Consider the following 16,135-nt stretch of genomic DNA (forward strand, 5'->3'; position numbering starts at 1 on the left):
AACAAGTCAAATGACAGTTGACACTATTCCCGCCATGGAAATGATAATTTCATCAAAATAGTTCTTAAATGTGACCATATCTTTTTGGCAACTGATCTTTCTCACTCGTCGTCTTTAAAAGTTGATTTTTTTTCTTTCCCTTCTTGATGTAACACATCTAAATACTCAAACTACACATAGGTTAGTTCAATTCCATATTCAGACTAAAAAAAAAACAAATAACACCTTGGGTTTTAGAAACCCACCTATAAATAGATTATTACAACTGAGAAAGACGACGCGTCATACACGTGTTTTACCGAACACAAACAAGTCAAATGACAGTTGACACCATTCCCGCCCTGGAAATGATAATTTCATCAAAATAGTCTCTCAAATGTGACCATATCATTTTGGCAACAGATCTTTCTCACTCGTCGTCTTTAAAAGTTGATTTTTGGTCTTTCCCTTCTTGATATTCTTTACAAATGTATTTCCATTGATGTCCTCCCTTCCATCGTCATCAGAGGAGAATCACCAGTAGACAAACGAACAACCAATCGACAACATATTACCCTTCACCAATAAACAACTGTTCCTCGTTTTTATTATCTCCCTTCATCCCCTCATTCCACCACCACCACAATCCACCGTCTTCTCCATCACAAATCTTCCTCTCTCAACACTCTTATAATTCTATCATGTTATCTTTTACTCCAAGTAAAGAGAACAGTGAAGATCTAAAAAAGTGTTAAGATGGCCAACAACCCTTGATTGGAGTGGTAAGAGGTACAATCTTTCACATTAGAAGTCAAGGGTTCGAGCCACGCTAACCAATTAAAAAAAAGTGTGAATACAGAGATTGAAGAAAAAGAAAAGAGAACAAGAGTACTACGCCATATACAATGTTCAGTCGTGTAAAGGATTTAAAAGGGTATCTAAAATAAATTGAAGAAAAGTTTGAGGGTAATTAAGGAAATACAAAATAATGAAAATTAACGTCCGAGTTTGTAACATGAAGCGAAGGTGGTAGGGAAGCTAAAGAAGAAAGAAAGTTGAAACCGAAGAGAAGAGAAAAGAGAGAGAGAAACTAGAGAGAGAGATAGAGAGGTTTTGCAGGGGAGAAATAGGGTTTCATCTTCTTCACACAGACCAAGTCCGATTCTTCATTCTAAAACCTAATTGAGTTACGGTTTAATCGGGATTAGGTCAGTTTGGGATGAATAAACCTCTGCAATACTTCAAATCTCATCTTCTGACCACCGATCTTTAAACCCTATTCAATCTCTCAATCAAAAAGAAATACACAAACCCCCTATCTCATAGAATCCTAGTTAAGTACATTTCTTTTTAGATTAGATAGCTGTTATAATTCATTTTTAGGTTAAATTACTTAGGAGGGAAAAGAAATTAGGGGGAAAAATTGGATCTTGGTGAAATTATTTTGAGTGGTTTATTGTGTTATTGGATGATCATTGTTGTAAAAGAATTACGGAAGAGTAGATCGAGAAGAAGCCAAAAGTTAGATATCCCGATCTGACAAAGTCAATTGAACATGGTATGACACATTCTTGTTTAAAGATTTGATTTTTTTTTTTTTTATAATAAAGTTCTTACATTTGTTTTGATTTTGATCTGTTTGAAATAAATTCTATTTGTTCTGTATAGTTGACACATCGATCTGTTTCTGATTCCAATTAGAAATTTCTAGTTTTGTGTGAGAGTAGCTCATAACTAGATATTTTTTTTTTGCAATACTTATAGAAGCTTGTTTTTCAGTTCTATATCTGGTAAGCTCAATTAGTGTAAAGCAAGTTTGAGTTCAACTTTTGCTCACTTGTTCGTATTTTTCAAACGGGGTTGGTTGGTTTTTAAATGATGTTGCTGCAGAATTTGGGTTTTCTACTTCATCAATGCTCAAAAACTAAATCATTAAGCTATGGAAGTCCCTCCAAGCTATGATGATCAAGGGAGGATCTCAATCTGATGTTTTTCTCTCCAACCACCTCCTCAATGTCTATTCGAAATGTGGGTACATTGATGAATCACTAAAAGTGTTCAATGAAATGCCTAACAAGAATCTTGTTACATGGTCAGCCATCATTTCTGGCTGCTACCAGTCAGGGAAACACTTAATGTCACTCAATCTATTCTCCAAAATGATGAGCGTCTAATACCAGATATTCCAGATATTCCAAATGTGATGCACATCAGCACATGCATCATATTCGTGCTCTTCGAAGTTGAAATTTCAAATATAGAAGCCACATTTAATTAAGGCACTACCATGTCTTTGAAGTATCTGGATTTCATAGGTTTTGACATCCTTGTACACCAAAGCCAAAAAAGAAAAGAAAAACGAAGGGAAGAAGAGTGAGAGAGATAAAAAGGGCCATCTGGAATGGCCTCTTGGTCTCTCCTTCGATCTCATCCATGCAACTAGGTCTTCACATAGGCACAATTCTTACTGCAATCCCTCGCACACAGTTTTTTATTAACAATGGTATCCAGTTTTTATTTCTCTTTGAGCCCTGCGCCCCTGCGCCCCTGCCTCCTTCATTGGCTGGCCTACTTCATTGTATGAACGTGCGGGGCTTAACTAAGTGGTTTCTGGTATTTCTTTATATATATTTTAAGTATTTGTATCTGGTGAAATGCTAATTATTTCTTCTCTAGGCCGCTCCTGCCAATATATCGGTAGGATCTCATGTTTGGGTGGAGGATCCTGATGTGGTTTGGATTGATGGAGAAGTCTTGGAGGTTAATGGTGAAGAATTAACGATCAGTTGCACATCTGGGAAAACAGTGAGTGCTGTCTGTAAAATTGTACTTATCAAAGATATATCATTCTGTGTTTTTTCATAGCTTGCTTGATTATCCATGTTCTTATTATACAATTGTTCCAAATAAACTGAAGGTCCTTCTGACTTACCATTGATTATTTGCATTTTTCTGCTGTTTACATTCCTCTCATTTTTCCTTTTCCCTTATGTTAATTGATACTCCGTCTGATTTCCCATCTGTTCTAGCTATTTTATTATGGTTCACATTTTCCCCATATTACTTTTCCACCATGATGTATTGAAACCTATTCCGGCTTGCTATCGACTTACTTCCTCAGTTCACAAGAAGTTTATTGTCAAATTACTATATCCTTTCGATATACTAAGCTACTGAGCTCTGAGTTTCTATTATTGTTTGTAGCTGGCAAGATATCTGCTGGAATTCGTTGTTTCACTCATCTAGTTCAATAATTCGTGCGATTTGTGCTCATATTTTCTATCAGGTGGTTGTAAACATTTCCAAAGTCTGCCCCAAAGATGTTGATGCTCCCCCATGTGGTGTGGATGACATGACGAAGTTGGCTTATTTGCATGAGCCAGGAGTTCTGCAGAACATAAAATCTAGATATGATATTAATGAAATCTACGTAAGTTATTGCATCATGACGTTTTTTTAGTAATTTTTGATGCACACTAGTTCTGTCTAATTGTCTAGTAGCTAGTGCTTCCTATGTAACATGGACACTAATATGGGAATGCATCTATAACACGTATGAGGTGTCGGGAGTGAAAAAAGCTGTTACGAGGATATGAGTGTAAATATGTGTTTCACAGCCAGAGTTATTAGGTCTATCAGTTTCTACTTGTGATTTCCTTACTTTTGACCAACTATTATTACATGACAAAAAAAGGCTTTGACATAAAGTTGTATTTTATGGTCCTAACATGATTGTATGCAAGTCCAGACAAAATGTACATACAAAATTTCGTATTGCCACTGCTGTAATGACTAAAAGTATCAGAGTATCTGATAGAAGTACGAGAGTATCCCGGTGTCGGGGCATGCTTTATGAAGATTGATACCAAAAAGATGTAAAGTTGTATCCTTGATACATAAGTACTTTTAACCCAGACAAGATTGTTTTTTTTTTTGTCCTGAGAGAAATACAATAACATTAATAAACGATAGGTTACAAAGTTGGTCCCGAATCGGACAGATAGGGACTGAAGAGTAACACAAGTTAACGAAATGTACTAAGACCGCATACAAGACAGACTAAGGGGGTGAAACCGAAGTCGCCAAATCATGTGCTGCTAACCCAGACAAGATTGTTGATCAGGCAGCACATGTAGCAAAAATTATTAATTGTTAGAAGTAAATTTCATTTTTGTGCATTTATGCACCGTTCTCCTACTAACTATCTAATCCACAAATTGGACCTTATTTCATTCAAGGAGTTGATCTTTTCTTTCAGTAACCATTTGTCGTTTGTACCGTTCACTATGAACTTCAATACGAAGAATTCATTCCTCCCTCTTGTCAGAAGGAAAATAACAAAATCTAATCCCTTTTATGGTGTCCGCAGACATACACAGGCAGTATATTGATTGCTGTGAACCCTTTTAGAAGGCTACCTCATCTATATGATAGCCACATGATGGGTCAATATAAGGGTGCAGCCTTTGGTGAGCTGAGCCCACATCCTTTTGCTCTTGCTGATGCTGCATACAGGTAGTACTCATAGTAACTGTAACCCCCTCTTTGATAAACTATTTATAGACACCTCAAATAATTTTCAAAAAATAATGATAAATAATTGTGAAAACTTTATTGTTGTTTGTCCAAAAATAGGTGTATGAAAACATTCTTTTTGTGGTTGCAGACTAATGATTAATGATGGGATAAGCCAATCCATTCTGGTAAGTGGAGAAAGTGGAGCAGGTAAAACTGAAAGTACAAAAATGCTTATGCGCTATCTTGCTTACATGGGAGGAAGAGCCGCTGTTGAGGGCCAGCGGACAGTGGAGCAGCAAGTACTAGAGGTAGAAATGAGTAGTTTTGTTCTTTCCATGGAAGTTGAACGTATTATTATTCTTAGTTTCTGGGTTGGTTAAAAATGGGTTGTGATTCTTATATTTTGCCATTAACATTTTGTCTTACCATGTTATCTGTTTTGCAGTCAAATCCCGTTCTTGAAGCATTTGGTAATGCAAAAACTGTTCGAAACAATAACTCAAGGTGTGGAGGACCGATTACAAATAGCTATCTATCCTACTTTGCTTTTATTTTTGAGTCTTTAATTGAATATAAAGAACAATCCTACTTTACTAATTTATTCTGTGTTTATGCTTCTCAAATATAATTTTGCTTCTCTTATGAGTCTGTGAGGGGTAGTCTACCATAGAGATATTTCTTTCACCCATAGAGATTTCAGTCTTACTTTTGCTTGGGCTCATTGCCGCCAACTGATTTTCTTTTTTGGCTTTGAGCTTTATTTCTCTCCAGATAGGCTTTTCTTTCAAAAATCAATTTGTTCTCGTCCCGTCCTAATTTTCTTCATATTTTCGTGCAGTCGCTTTGGCAAGTTCGTGGAACTCCAGTTTGATGATAGGGGGAGGATATCAGGAGCTGCCATCAGAACTTATTTACTAGAAAGATCTCGTGTTTGTCAAGTATCTGATCCTGAGAGAAATTACCACTGCTTTTACATGCTTTGCTCTGCACCACCTGAGGTAACCGTAGCCCTCTTTCATTATCTGACATTTCTATACGAAGACATTCATATATGTTCATGAAGTTCCGAAAAAACCCGCAGCCTGAAGCAAACTTATAATTGCGAAATAACTGGTGTACAACATTAGGTGAATACAAAGTGGGACCTTTTTTCGTTGCCTTATAGCATCACAGTTCAGCAATTTCTTTCGTGTTCTATTTCTTCGTGGACCATGAAGTCAACTTCTTTGCTAATATTTTAAGTGACTACTGTTATATCTGCACCCTCAAGGATTCAAGGAGTCACCAATGTTAGTGTTTTAATATTGTGGTTCTGTGTATATGTTTTAATGAGCATTTACACTTAAAAATTTGGATGCGTCATGCATAAGTTCCTATAATCTTTTGTCGCTCAAGCATGTTTTTATCATTCTTTCAAACTGGGTTAGATATATATCCTATGATAGTAACAAATTTTAATTATTAATATCTCTGACTCCAAAAAGACGACTTAATTATATATATATTTGTGTGTGTGTGTATTGGAACCGGAGGATCTGAATTTACTGCCCATCTTTTGAATCCTTTTTTTACTGTTTGCTATTAGGATGTTGAGAAGTACAAATTAGGAAATCCAAGAACGTTTCATTATTTGAACCAATCAAGTTGCATTGAGTTGGATGGGATAGACGATCCTAAAGAGTACATCGCCACCAGAAAAGCAATGGGTGTTGTTGGAATTTCTGAGGAAGAGCAGGTAGTATTTCCGAGGAATTATCTACTTTGAATTGAATGTCTCTTACACGGGTTTCAAGATCATTGTTGAACTTCCCAATTCTTGTGTCTGAGTTTGCAGGATTCAATTTTCCGTGTCGTAGCTGCTATTCTCCACCTGGGTAACATTGAGTTTGTCAAAGGAAAGGAAATGGATTCATCTGAGCCGAAAGATGAGAAATCACGGTTCCATCTAAGAACTGCTGCCGAGCTTTTTAAGTAAGTCAATTATGTGTGTTTCTCGTTTTCTTTTGAAAAGTAAATTGTATAATATGTACATCAATGTGATACATTGTAGAAATTGCAAATCTCAATTGTATCGAGTCCTCTACAGGTGTGATGTGAAAGCTCTTGAGGATTCCCTATGTAAACGTGTAATTGTAACTCGTGATGAAACCATAACAAAGTGGCTGGATCCTGAATCTGCTCTTGTTAGTAGAGATGCTTTGGCGAAAGTTGTGTATTCTAGGTTATTTGACTGGTAAGTACAACATTATGAGGAAAAACTCGTATGATGAATGCTTGAAATTTGAAATTTTATATGATTATTCTTTACTACAAAAGTTGTTCCTACAATGGTTTCTCTCAGGCTTGTGAACAAGATTAATAGTTCCATTGGTCAAGATCCTGATTCGAAGCTCCTCATTGGGGTGCTGGATATCTATGGATTCGAGAGTTTCAAGACAAACAGGTGCTAAGCGGTACGCCTTTTGTTTTCAATACTTACAGAGGTTAATTTCTTGCAGTAAGCTGCTTGAAAACCCTGCATTAAGTATTCTAGAGCTGTGTTTTGATTATTGGTTATGTTTGTCTATGCAGTTTTGAGCAGTTTTGCATTAATTTGACAAATGAGAAACTACAGCAACATTTCAATCAGGTTTGTTTCTGAATTCTTCTTGAAATCTGCTACATGATTTACAAGATTCTTATGTGTGATGTTCTCTTTTACAGCATGTTTTTAAAATGGAGCAAGAAGAGTATACAAGAGAAGAAATTGATTGGAGTTACATAGAGTTCATTGATAATAAAGATGTACTGGATCTCATTGAGAAGGTTGGTTTGCTTTTTTTCTTTAAACATCATTAACCTAATGTACTTGTCCTTGTCCACTTATAATCAAATATTTGGTTGTTGAATTTGGAATGGTTCTTTACGGTAATATGATGTCATGTTCATCTTTCAAGTGAAGGAGAAAAGTTATGATACTTCATCACTTGTCCGTGGTTCTTCACTTATAGGTCTTTCCTGTAATATGAAAACAATAGTCCAAAATCCTACTAATAAAATTCCAATAAGGTGAACTGGTGAACTAGTTTTGTGTTCCATAGCTGCATTTGTTGGTATTTTGCTAGCCTTTGGTGTTTCATGTGATTATTATTACATTAAGATCTTTTCTTTCTTTCAGAAACCTGGTGGCATTATCTCTCTTCTGGACGAAGCTTGGTAAGTAATTTGATGTCTGGACATCTGGTTGCAACTAATCTGTTCGAATTGTTAGTTTGATTTGTGCTTATATGAGATCAAAAACTGAAGTTTAAATTTTGTAGTATGTTTCCAAGATCCACACATGAAACATTCGCTCAGAAGCTGTACCAGACTTTTAAAAACCACAAACGGTTTCAGAAACCAAAACTATCGCAAACTGACTTCACCATATCTCACTATGCTGGCGAGGTAAATATCATTGTTGTGTCCGTGTTTTACTTGTATGTCAGCTGTTTATGGCCCCGTCAGAACAAGGTCCGTTCTTTCAGTATTCATAGAACTTCTTTTTCTCCTTTTATCTATTTTCCAGGTCACATATCAAACCGATTTATTCTTGGACAAGAACAAAGATTATGTTGTTGCCGAGCATCAAGCACTCTTGAGTGCTTCAGAGTGCACTTTCGTATCTAGTTTGTTCCCTCACCAATCTGATGAATCATCAAAATCAAAGTTCTCATCTATTGGAACACGGTTCAAGGTGTGGTGTTGTTCTCGTTTGATTTAGTAGACTTCCTTTCTCCTTCCAGTGGCTCGAATGTGAATCGTGATATTTTCCTTTCACGTATTTTTTTATGCAGCAACAATTGCAATCTTTGCTCGAGACACTGAGCTCTACCGAACCACACTACATTCGTTGTGTAAAGCCTAATAACGTTCTTAAGCCAGCAATATTTGAGAACGGTAATGTTCTGCAACAGCTTCGTTGTGGGGTAAGAAGTTTCTTTTTCGCAACATGTTAATTTATTTGCATATCATAGTGTTTGTAGTTGATGTCATTCGCGTTTGCGTATTAGTTTTTCTTAATGTCTTTCCTACTTAGGGTGTTATGGAGGCAATTAGGATAAGCTGCGCTGGATATCCTACAAGAAGAACATTTGTTGAATTCGTTGATCGTTTTGCAATCCTTGCACCGGAAGTTCTAGATGGGAGGTATGAGATTCATGATTAAATAGATGCTGCCTGTCATTTTCTGGTTGCATTTTCAAATTAAAAAGCGTTCACTTGTTCGTATTTTTGTAGCTGTGATGAGGTAAATGCTTGTCGGAGGATTCTAGAAAAGTCACAGCTTGAAGGTTATCAGGTACAGTTCGTTTACCGATAACCTCGTTTCTAAAAGTTCTTCTGAAACAGCTGCTACTTGTAATTCGGTGACTTGTTCATGCTGTTTGGGGTTCTTTGACACTGTGTAGAAGCTTTTCAGGATTCTCTAATGTTTTCAATCTAATATTTGCAGATAGGGAAAACAAAAGTTTTCCTTAGGGCTGGTCAGATGGCCGAGCTCGACGCGAAGAGGACTGAAGTGTTAGGGAGATCTGCTAGCATTATCCAGAGGAAAGTCCGTTCTTACCTGGCCCGCAGGAGTTTTATGTCTATAAAACGATCTGCTATACAGATTCAAGCTGTGTGTAGAGGTGAATACTACTACTACTACTATAACCTACAGAAGAAACAAAAGATAAGAGAACACTACTATCACAAAAATATACGTACACATGTCTATATTTGTTGCTTCTCTTTCAGAACCCTTTTCTATTATGATTTACAATTGAAATTTCCAGATAAGCTCAGAGCTCAATTATGCACAGTAGCTATGTTGTAGCTGGTCAAGTTATTGATTGTTCTGTGCTGTTTGTAGGACAAATTACTCGCCAAGTTTATGAAAGCATGAGAAGACTTGGTGCCTGTCTGAAGATTCAGAGGAATCTGCGCATGTATCTTTCACAGAAAGCTTACAGAACTTTGCGTTCGTCAGCTGTTTCCATCCAAACAGGTATACGTGGTATGACTGCTCGCAATGACCTCCGGTTGAGGCGGCAGACAACAGCAGCAATTGTTATCCAGGTAATATAGATGACAGGTTGTGTAGAAGCATCTACTTTAACTAGTCATATTATATAAGTTTATTTCTTGAAGTATTAGTCTTCATGCGGATTATTTTGTTTTTGTATATCAGAGTCAATGCCGTAGATACTTAGCCCGTTTACATTATAAGAGGATAAAGAAGGCAGTGATTACCACACAATGTGCTTGGAGAGGAAAAGTTGCTCGCAAAGAACTGAAGAAACTTAAAATGGTAATATAGCTGGTTGTGGGAATCAATGGTGTCTTTCGTCCTATTTATTTTCTCACTTGCAGTTGTATAATTTTCAGAAAATTAATTTGTCTGTTGACTCTGTCCATGTTATGCTGGTTGTGGGAATCGATGGTGTCTCTCGTCCTATTTAGTTTCTCACTTACAGTTGTATAATTTTCTAGAAGTCGACATCTTTGGTTGGGTTCGACTGGTTCTTTAGTTAGTCATAAGATTATGTAGCTGCGCTATCTTTAAATGACATCATCTTGGGTTTGTTAAGTTTTTTATGTACGATGTAGTCTTTACAGGTCGGGGCGTAGTCTCTTTTTATCTAATTAACATGAAGATATAAAAGATCACTTTCATTGGAGGCATTGATAATTATTCTTCTAAGTTATGCTTGCACTTAGTATTCTGACTATTCCGTGTCTTTAGGCTGCAAAAGAAACTGGTGCGCTCCAGGCAGCGAAAAATAAGCTGGAAAAGCAAGTTGAAGAACTTACATGGCGATTACAGCTGGAGAAACGAATGAGGGTAATAATTTTGTTTGATATTCTTTTTATTGAACCACGCACACACACACACGCACACACACACACACCCACGCACACACACACACACACACGCACACACGCGCACACACGCGCACACACACACACACGCACACACACACACACACGCACGCACGCACGCACCCTTGCACGCACGCCCGCCCACACGCACGCGCGCACACACGCGCACGCGCGCACACACGCGCACGCGCGCACACACGCGCACGCGCGCACACACGCGCACGCGCGCACACACGCGCACGCGAACCCGCACGCACGCGAACCCGCACGCGCACGCGCACACGCACACGCACGCGGGCACGCACGCACGCACACACACACACCCACAGACACAGAACTATATATTGGCGCCTACTCCCGACTATTCCCGGTTTTTCTTGCACAGTATATAGTACACCGTTGTCTGTAAATTTGTAGTAGTAAAGGTATATTACATCGCATGTCTTTAAGTTGTTATAGATTTATGTGTATATGTATACTTCGGCGGTACATCTAACGGTTGATCTCTCAGAGAAAGTGGTTATTGACAAGTACAACCCTCTTTGCTGTATGTTGCTTTTATTTGTAGTCTGACTTGGAGGAAGCCAAGACACAAGAGAATGCAAAACTACAATCTGCTTTGAAAGAAATGCAACTTCAATTCAATGAAACTAAAGAAATTCTGAAAAAGGAGCGCGAGGCTGCTAAAGTCATGGCAGAGCAAGTTCCTGTTGTACAGGAGGTCTCAGTCATACAAGAAGTTCCTGTCATTGACAACGAAATGTTGAATAAACTTACTGAAGAAAATGAAAAACTCAAGGTAAAGATGAACGACCAGAACAATGTTAAGTTTTCTGGCATGCTAGCTATATTGATTTAATCACCGACATTGAGACTCACTCACTACAGTGCGTTGATCAGCTGTTTCTATTTGATGTTTATCTTAATTCCATTATTCTGGTCGCAGGCTTTGGTAAGTTCACTTGAACAGAAAATCGATGACACAGAGCGAAAATACGAAGAAACAAACAAATTATCTGAAGAAAGGTTGAAGCAGGCTTTGGATGCAGAGTCAAAAATAATTCAGTTGAAGACTTCTACTCAAAGGTGGTGACCGAGCTACTTTTATGCACTTAGCTGAGCTTGAAGTTAGATTGATTTCACTGAATGAAGTATTAGATACTTGATTATTTTAAATAATTCTCAGAAGTGTGTGATTTTTGTGCTTTTTTGTTTTTTTTACTGCTTATTTTATTTATTGTTGTATTAATGTACTGTTACTTCATGTACAGTCTCTATGAAAAGCTCTCTGACATGGAATTTGAGAATCAAGTTCTCCGTCAACAGACTTTGTCCAACGCATCGCCTGTAAAGCGGATGTCAGAACATTTATCAACTCCATCATCTAAGGTTCTATTGCACTGAAACAAGTTTAATTTATTTACCGTCTTTTATTATTTTAATAACTTAGCGCTAGATGCTAAACTGTCCATACTTTTTGTTTACTTCCAGAGTTTGGAGAATGGTCATCATGAGACTGACGAGCTAAAAACAAATGTAATTTAAAGCCATCAATCTTTTCTATTATCTTATCTGGTTTGATGTTGTTGATGGTACTTGATTATGTCTTCGTCTCTTTGATAATGAAAAATCTGTTTCTGTAGGAACCTCTAAGCGCAACACCTTCTGGCAGATTTGGCACTGAAGTGGACCAAAAAATAAGGAGAGCTCAGATTGAGAGACAGCATGTAAGCAAAAAGTTCATCTGAATTATGCATGTCGATTCTGTTAATAGTTTGCCATTATTTATGTAATAATTACTTGTTGCAGGAAAGCGTTGATGCTCTTATTAAATGTGTGAGTCAAAATATTGGTTTCAGTCAAGGAAAACCCATTGCAGCATTTACCATTTACAAATGTCTTCTACACTGGAAGTCATTTGAAGCTGAAAAGACTAGTGTCTTTGATCGTCTTATTCAGATGATTGGTTCCGCAATTGAGGTAATGTGTAAACATTTATCCTTTGACCTAAAAAAATATGCTGGAACATTTATCTTTTTCTCGCACTAGTATCTTTACTTCTTCATATATACGATGTCGGCTGTCCTTGGACTCCCGAAAAAACAAACCTCTGGCGCAGTGTTCTTGTTATGTACATGTGGATAGTGAATTCTTTATTCTCTTCTCAACTTTGTAAGTTGTATGTGGTCTATGACTACAGATTTTTAGTATAACTGCCCACTGCTGTAACCTGAACTTTAGTTCTGGTTTGGAGAGTAACCATCTTCAAATATTGGTGTTATGAGGTTTTGGTTTATCTGCTGACTTTGTCTTCCTATGCATGACGTTAGTCATCCCACTCTTGTTCTGAACGGATTCTTAAGTTTTAATGGAGAGTTCTAACTCAACATGATTTTGACTGATTACTGAGGAACCATTTATGAGATTTTTTGGTTGAACTGGGAAACTATTGTAGGTCTTTAAACTTGATAATTATTTTTTTCCTTTCGGCAGAATCAAGAGGACAATGACCACATGGCTTATTGGCTTTCAAATACATCTACCCTATTATTCTTGCTACAAAGGAGTCTGAAGACCACAGGATCAGTTGGTTCAGCTTCAATGAAGAAGCCACCAACCCCTGCAACATCCTTGTTCGGGAGAATGACCCAGGTAACTGTGAACTTCTATTGTTTGCTTATAAAATTTGGTTATTTCTGCTAGGCTCTTCTGTAATCAATATTCTGTTCATTATTTTAGGGATTCCGTTCCTCTTCTGCCAACATGGTTGTGCAATGCTTGGAAGTTATACGCCAAGTTGAGGCCAAGTACCCGGCTTTGCTTTTCAAAGAGCAGCTCGCTGCTTATGTGGAGAAGATATATGGAATCATTAGAGACAACTTGAAGAAGGAATTGTCACAACCACTTTCCTCATGTATCCAGGTACTTCATGTTTTCCATTTTACTTGTGATTCTATCTTGAGAATGCACAGACTTTTGCATTCTGTATCAAGTTGCATTTGTTATCAATGGATCTGAATCTGAAATTTATATATCTATATAATTTACTTCTATAACAGGAGCGTTTGCATGCATTTGCTCTCTAGTAAACGTAGATCTTAAACAAGCCATTTTCACAAATTCAGACTTGTTTTTGCTGAAAACACAGGTGCTGGAGAATAATATTTATCTTAAAATCTAGCTCGATTAGAGAGGGAAAGCATGGGACATGACAAAAATTACACATAAATCATATTCACCTTATATAAAACACACAAAACCTTTTAAAGCATAAAGTCATCCTCGAATAAATATATCTTGCAACTTATATACTGATTAACTTTAAAAAAGTCTTGTTTACTGATTGTCCCCAATCCCAAGAAAAAAACAATTGTGAAACTCGTTTCTAGGATGACTATCTAAGCTAAGTTACCTGAAATTCCAGGCACCAAGAACATCGAGAGGAAATGTGTTGCGGGCATCCAGTAGGTCCTTTGGTAACAGTAGCTCTCCAACTAGTCACTGGCAGAGCATTATCGACAGCCTGAATGCGCTCCTCGAAACATTGCAACAAAATTTCGTAAGAGATTTCTTTTCTCTGTAACTTTTGGCGAGAGACTAGATCATGTGTCTATTGCGTAAGGTTTACCTCTATTGATATTTTTTTCAGGTTCCGCCAGTTGTCGTTCAGAAGATCTTTACACAGGTTTTCTCATATGTCAATGTTCAACTATTTAACAGGTAAAGTTATGTTCATATGTTTTTCACTGTGTGGGTATTCTATTTAATATTTACCTAAAAACAAATGCTCTCCTTATGATGCTACTGCAGTCTTCTCCTCCGCCGAGAGTGTTGTACATTCAGCAATGGAGAATATGTGAAAGCTGGGTTGGCAGAATTAGAGATATGGTGTGGTACCAAAGCAAAAGAGCAGGTACTTCCCTTGCACTTTCCACATGAAGCAAATATTGTATCGCTTTATCTCTTTTCTTTTGTCTGAGACTCCTCGAACTTGCAGTATGCAGGTTCATCTTGGGATGAACTTAAGCACATTAGGCAAGCAGTTGGATTCTTGGTATGCTGATCCTGCTCTCTTTCGCTCTTTCTCTCTCATGGAAGTAACTTGATTTCATTATAAAAATATCTAGCTGTAGCACAACTATGTCATAACTCATACGAATGGTTAATTCTTATACAGGTTATTCACCAGAAATCTAGAATATCTTATGACGAAATCATAAACGACCTGTGCCCTGTAACTCTCTCTCTCTCTCTCTCTCTATATATATATATATATATAGTATCATTTAAAATTGTTATACAGGTTCAATGCATCTCTTGTATACTGACATTTGATTTGTATGATTTGTCTTTAGATCCTAAGCGTCCAACAGCTTTACAGAATATGTACACTATATTGGGATGACAACTACAACACTCGCAGTGTATCACAAGAAGTAAGTTCTGATGAACCTGATCACTAATATCTTTGCCCGTTTTTTTTTTAGTCATTGAAATTGCCTTCTCTGGTAACTAATCCGAGTAAGTTCTTGTCATGCATTTAATTTGCTTCTGCAGGTCATTTCCAGCATGAGGGTACTAATGACAGAGGACTCCAACGATGCCGAAAGCAGCTCTTTTCTGTTGGATGACAATTCAAGGTGAAAATTCAACTTACAATCAAACTTCTGCAGTTCTTTATTCATTATTCCTGGAACTTCAATAGTGGAACCAATTTCGTATAATCGGTTCCTTTCGGATTGGTTACTGTTATTGGTTCCAATTATGTAGTCCACTATTCCTCATTAGCAAAAGTCCGTAAGGAAAACAGAGGTGAAAATCTGTATTTAGTTTGTCAGTCAGTTCTCATTGATGTGTCCCAGTTCCATATCGAAGTACTCAGATTTGGTTTGTCAGTTCACTTCTGGTTCTGTCACTAAAATATAAGGAACCAAAACAACCAATTCATGCTTGTTTCCGGGGCTTAACCCGGCAAAACTTGTACTGACAATGCTTTCCTGATGCAGCATTCCCTTCTTGGCTGATGACTTGTCAAATTCAATGCAAGACAAGGAATTCACGGATGTAAAACCCGCACAAGAACTGCTCGAGAATCCATTCTTCCAATTTTTACAAGGCTGAAAGCCGTATAAAACTCAGAGCATTCAATTCAGTAAAGCAGCAATTCCCGGGAAATTGTGGAAGTCGAAATTCCGAAACATTTCCGGGTCTGTCATCAGATAACCTAAAACCATATATGTTCTTCAAATTCCTTGTCATGGCGATATATTCATGTCGTGGTTGTGAAATTATTCTTTGAATTTAGATTTGTAAAATTCCTTAGAGTGTGTGGTTCATCAGATAGTTAAAAGGTGGGAGGGTTAGGGTTGGTTTTTCTATTCCCTCCCAATGAGTGCATTATGTTTTGTTTTTTGGTACAATTCTTCTCACCTTTTTGTTTTCTAGGGCAAATATTCTTTGTGTTAGGGGGAGTTACTTTATACAGGAGAGGCAGAATAATATTTTGGGAAGTTTGTAATGTTTTTGGGAGGTGGGAGGAAGTTTGTTCTATTTTACCCTCTTCTCTCCTCTGTCTCCCAATTTTCAATGTAATGTATAGCAAAACAAAGTTATATGAAGAATTATTTATTAGGGTTTGGGGGAAAATTATTTCCCCTTTTTGTTTTGTGTACACACTATTCCCCTTGTATAAGACACTTCAATCAAAAGTTTAGTGAAGTGAGGTTTGAATTAAAGAAACCAAAATTTTGTGTCA

At 37.3% G+C, this 16,135-nt stretch overlaps 1 protein-coding gene across 1 annotated transcript; it reads left to right on the plus strand.

The window, feature by feature from the left end:
* Positions 1 to 994: 994 nt before the first annotated feature.
* LOC147555394 (myosin-6-like) lies at positions 995 to 16,135 on the plus strand. The gene is made up of 39 exons (XM_086662920.1): positions 995 to 1,537; positions 2,656 to 2,784; positions 3,266 to 3,409; positions 4,349 to 4,494; positions 4,646 to 4,805; positions 4,943 to 5,001; positions 5,336 to 5,495; positions 6,083 to 6,232; positions 6,332 to 6,468; positions 6,584 to 6,730; positions 6,839 to 6,940; positions 7,069 to 7,126; positions 7,201 to 7,302; positions 7,655 to 7,692; positions 7,797 to 7,923; positions 8,045 to 8,212; positions 8,313 to 8,444; positions 8,555 to 8,664; positions 8,755 to 8,815; positions 8,969 to 9,146; positions 9,371 to 9,576; positions 9,689 to 9,808; positions 10,244 to 10,342; positions 10,949 to 11,179; positions 11,327 to 11,466; positions 11,652 to 11,769; positions 11,872 to 11,916; positions 12,024 to 12,107; positions 12,190 to 12,360; positions 12,874 to 13,032; positions 13,120 to 13,302; positions 13,805 to 13,939; positions 14,030 to 14,100; positions 14,191 to 14,293; positions 14,378 to 14,434; positions 14,558 to 14,614; positions 14,736 to 14,816; positions 14,938 to 15,020; positions 15,387 to 16,135. The coding sequence occupies exons 1-39, from the start codon at positions 1,535 to 1,537 to the stop codon at positions 15,499 to 15,501; spliced, it is 4,569 nt and encodes a 1,522-aa protein (XP_086519046.1). The 5' UTR covers positions 995 to 1,534; the 3' UTR covers positions 15,502 to 16,135.

The sequence above is a fragment of the Eschscholzia californica genome, unplaced genomic scaffold (assembly GCF_041429995.1).
Source record: "Eschscholzia californica isolate CP2 unplaced genomic scaffold, dmEscCali1.0.p SCAF_2, whole genome shotgun sequence".
NCBI classification, from domain to species: Eukaryota; Viridiplantae; Streptophyta; class Magnoliopsida; order Ranunculales; family Papaveraceae; genus Eschscholzia; species Eschscholzia californica.

What these genes read in the sequence shown, in the direction of transcription:
- LOC147555394 (XM_086662920.1), top strand. An exon ending in CTCAGATTGAGAGACAGCAT is followed by an intron (nt 12,108 to 12,189) that starts GTAAGCAAAAAG and finishes TACTTGTTGCAG; the next exon opens with GAAAGCGTTGATGCTCTTAT. An exon ending in TCATAAACGACCTGTGCCCT is followed by an intron (nt 14,615 to 14,735) that starts GTAACTCTCTCT and finishes ATTTGTCTTTAG; the next exon opens with ATCCTAAGCGTCCAACAGCT.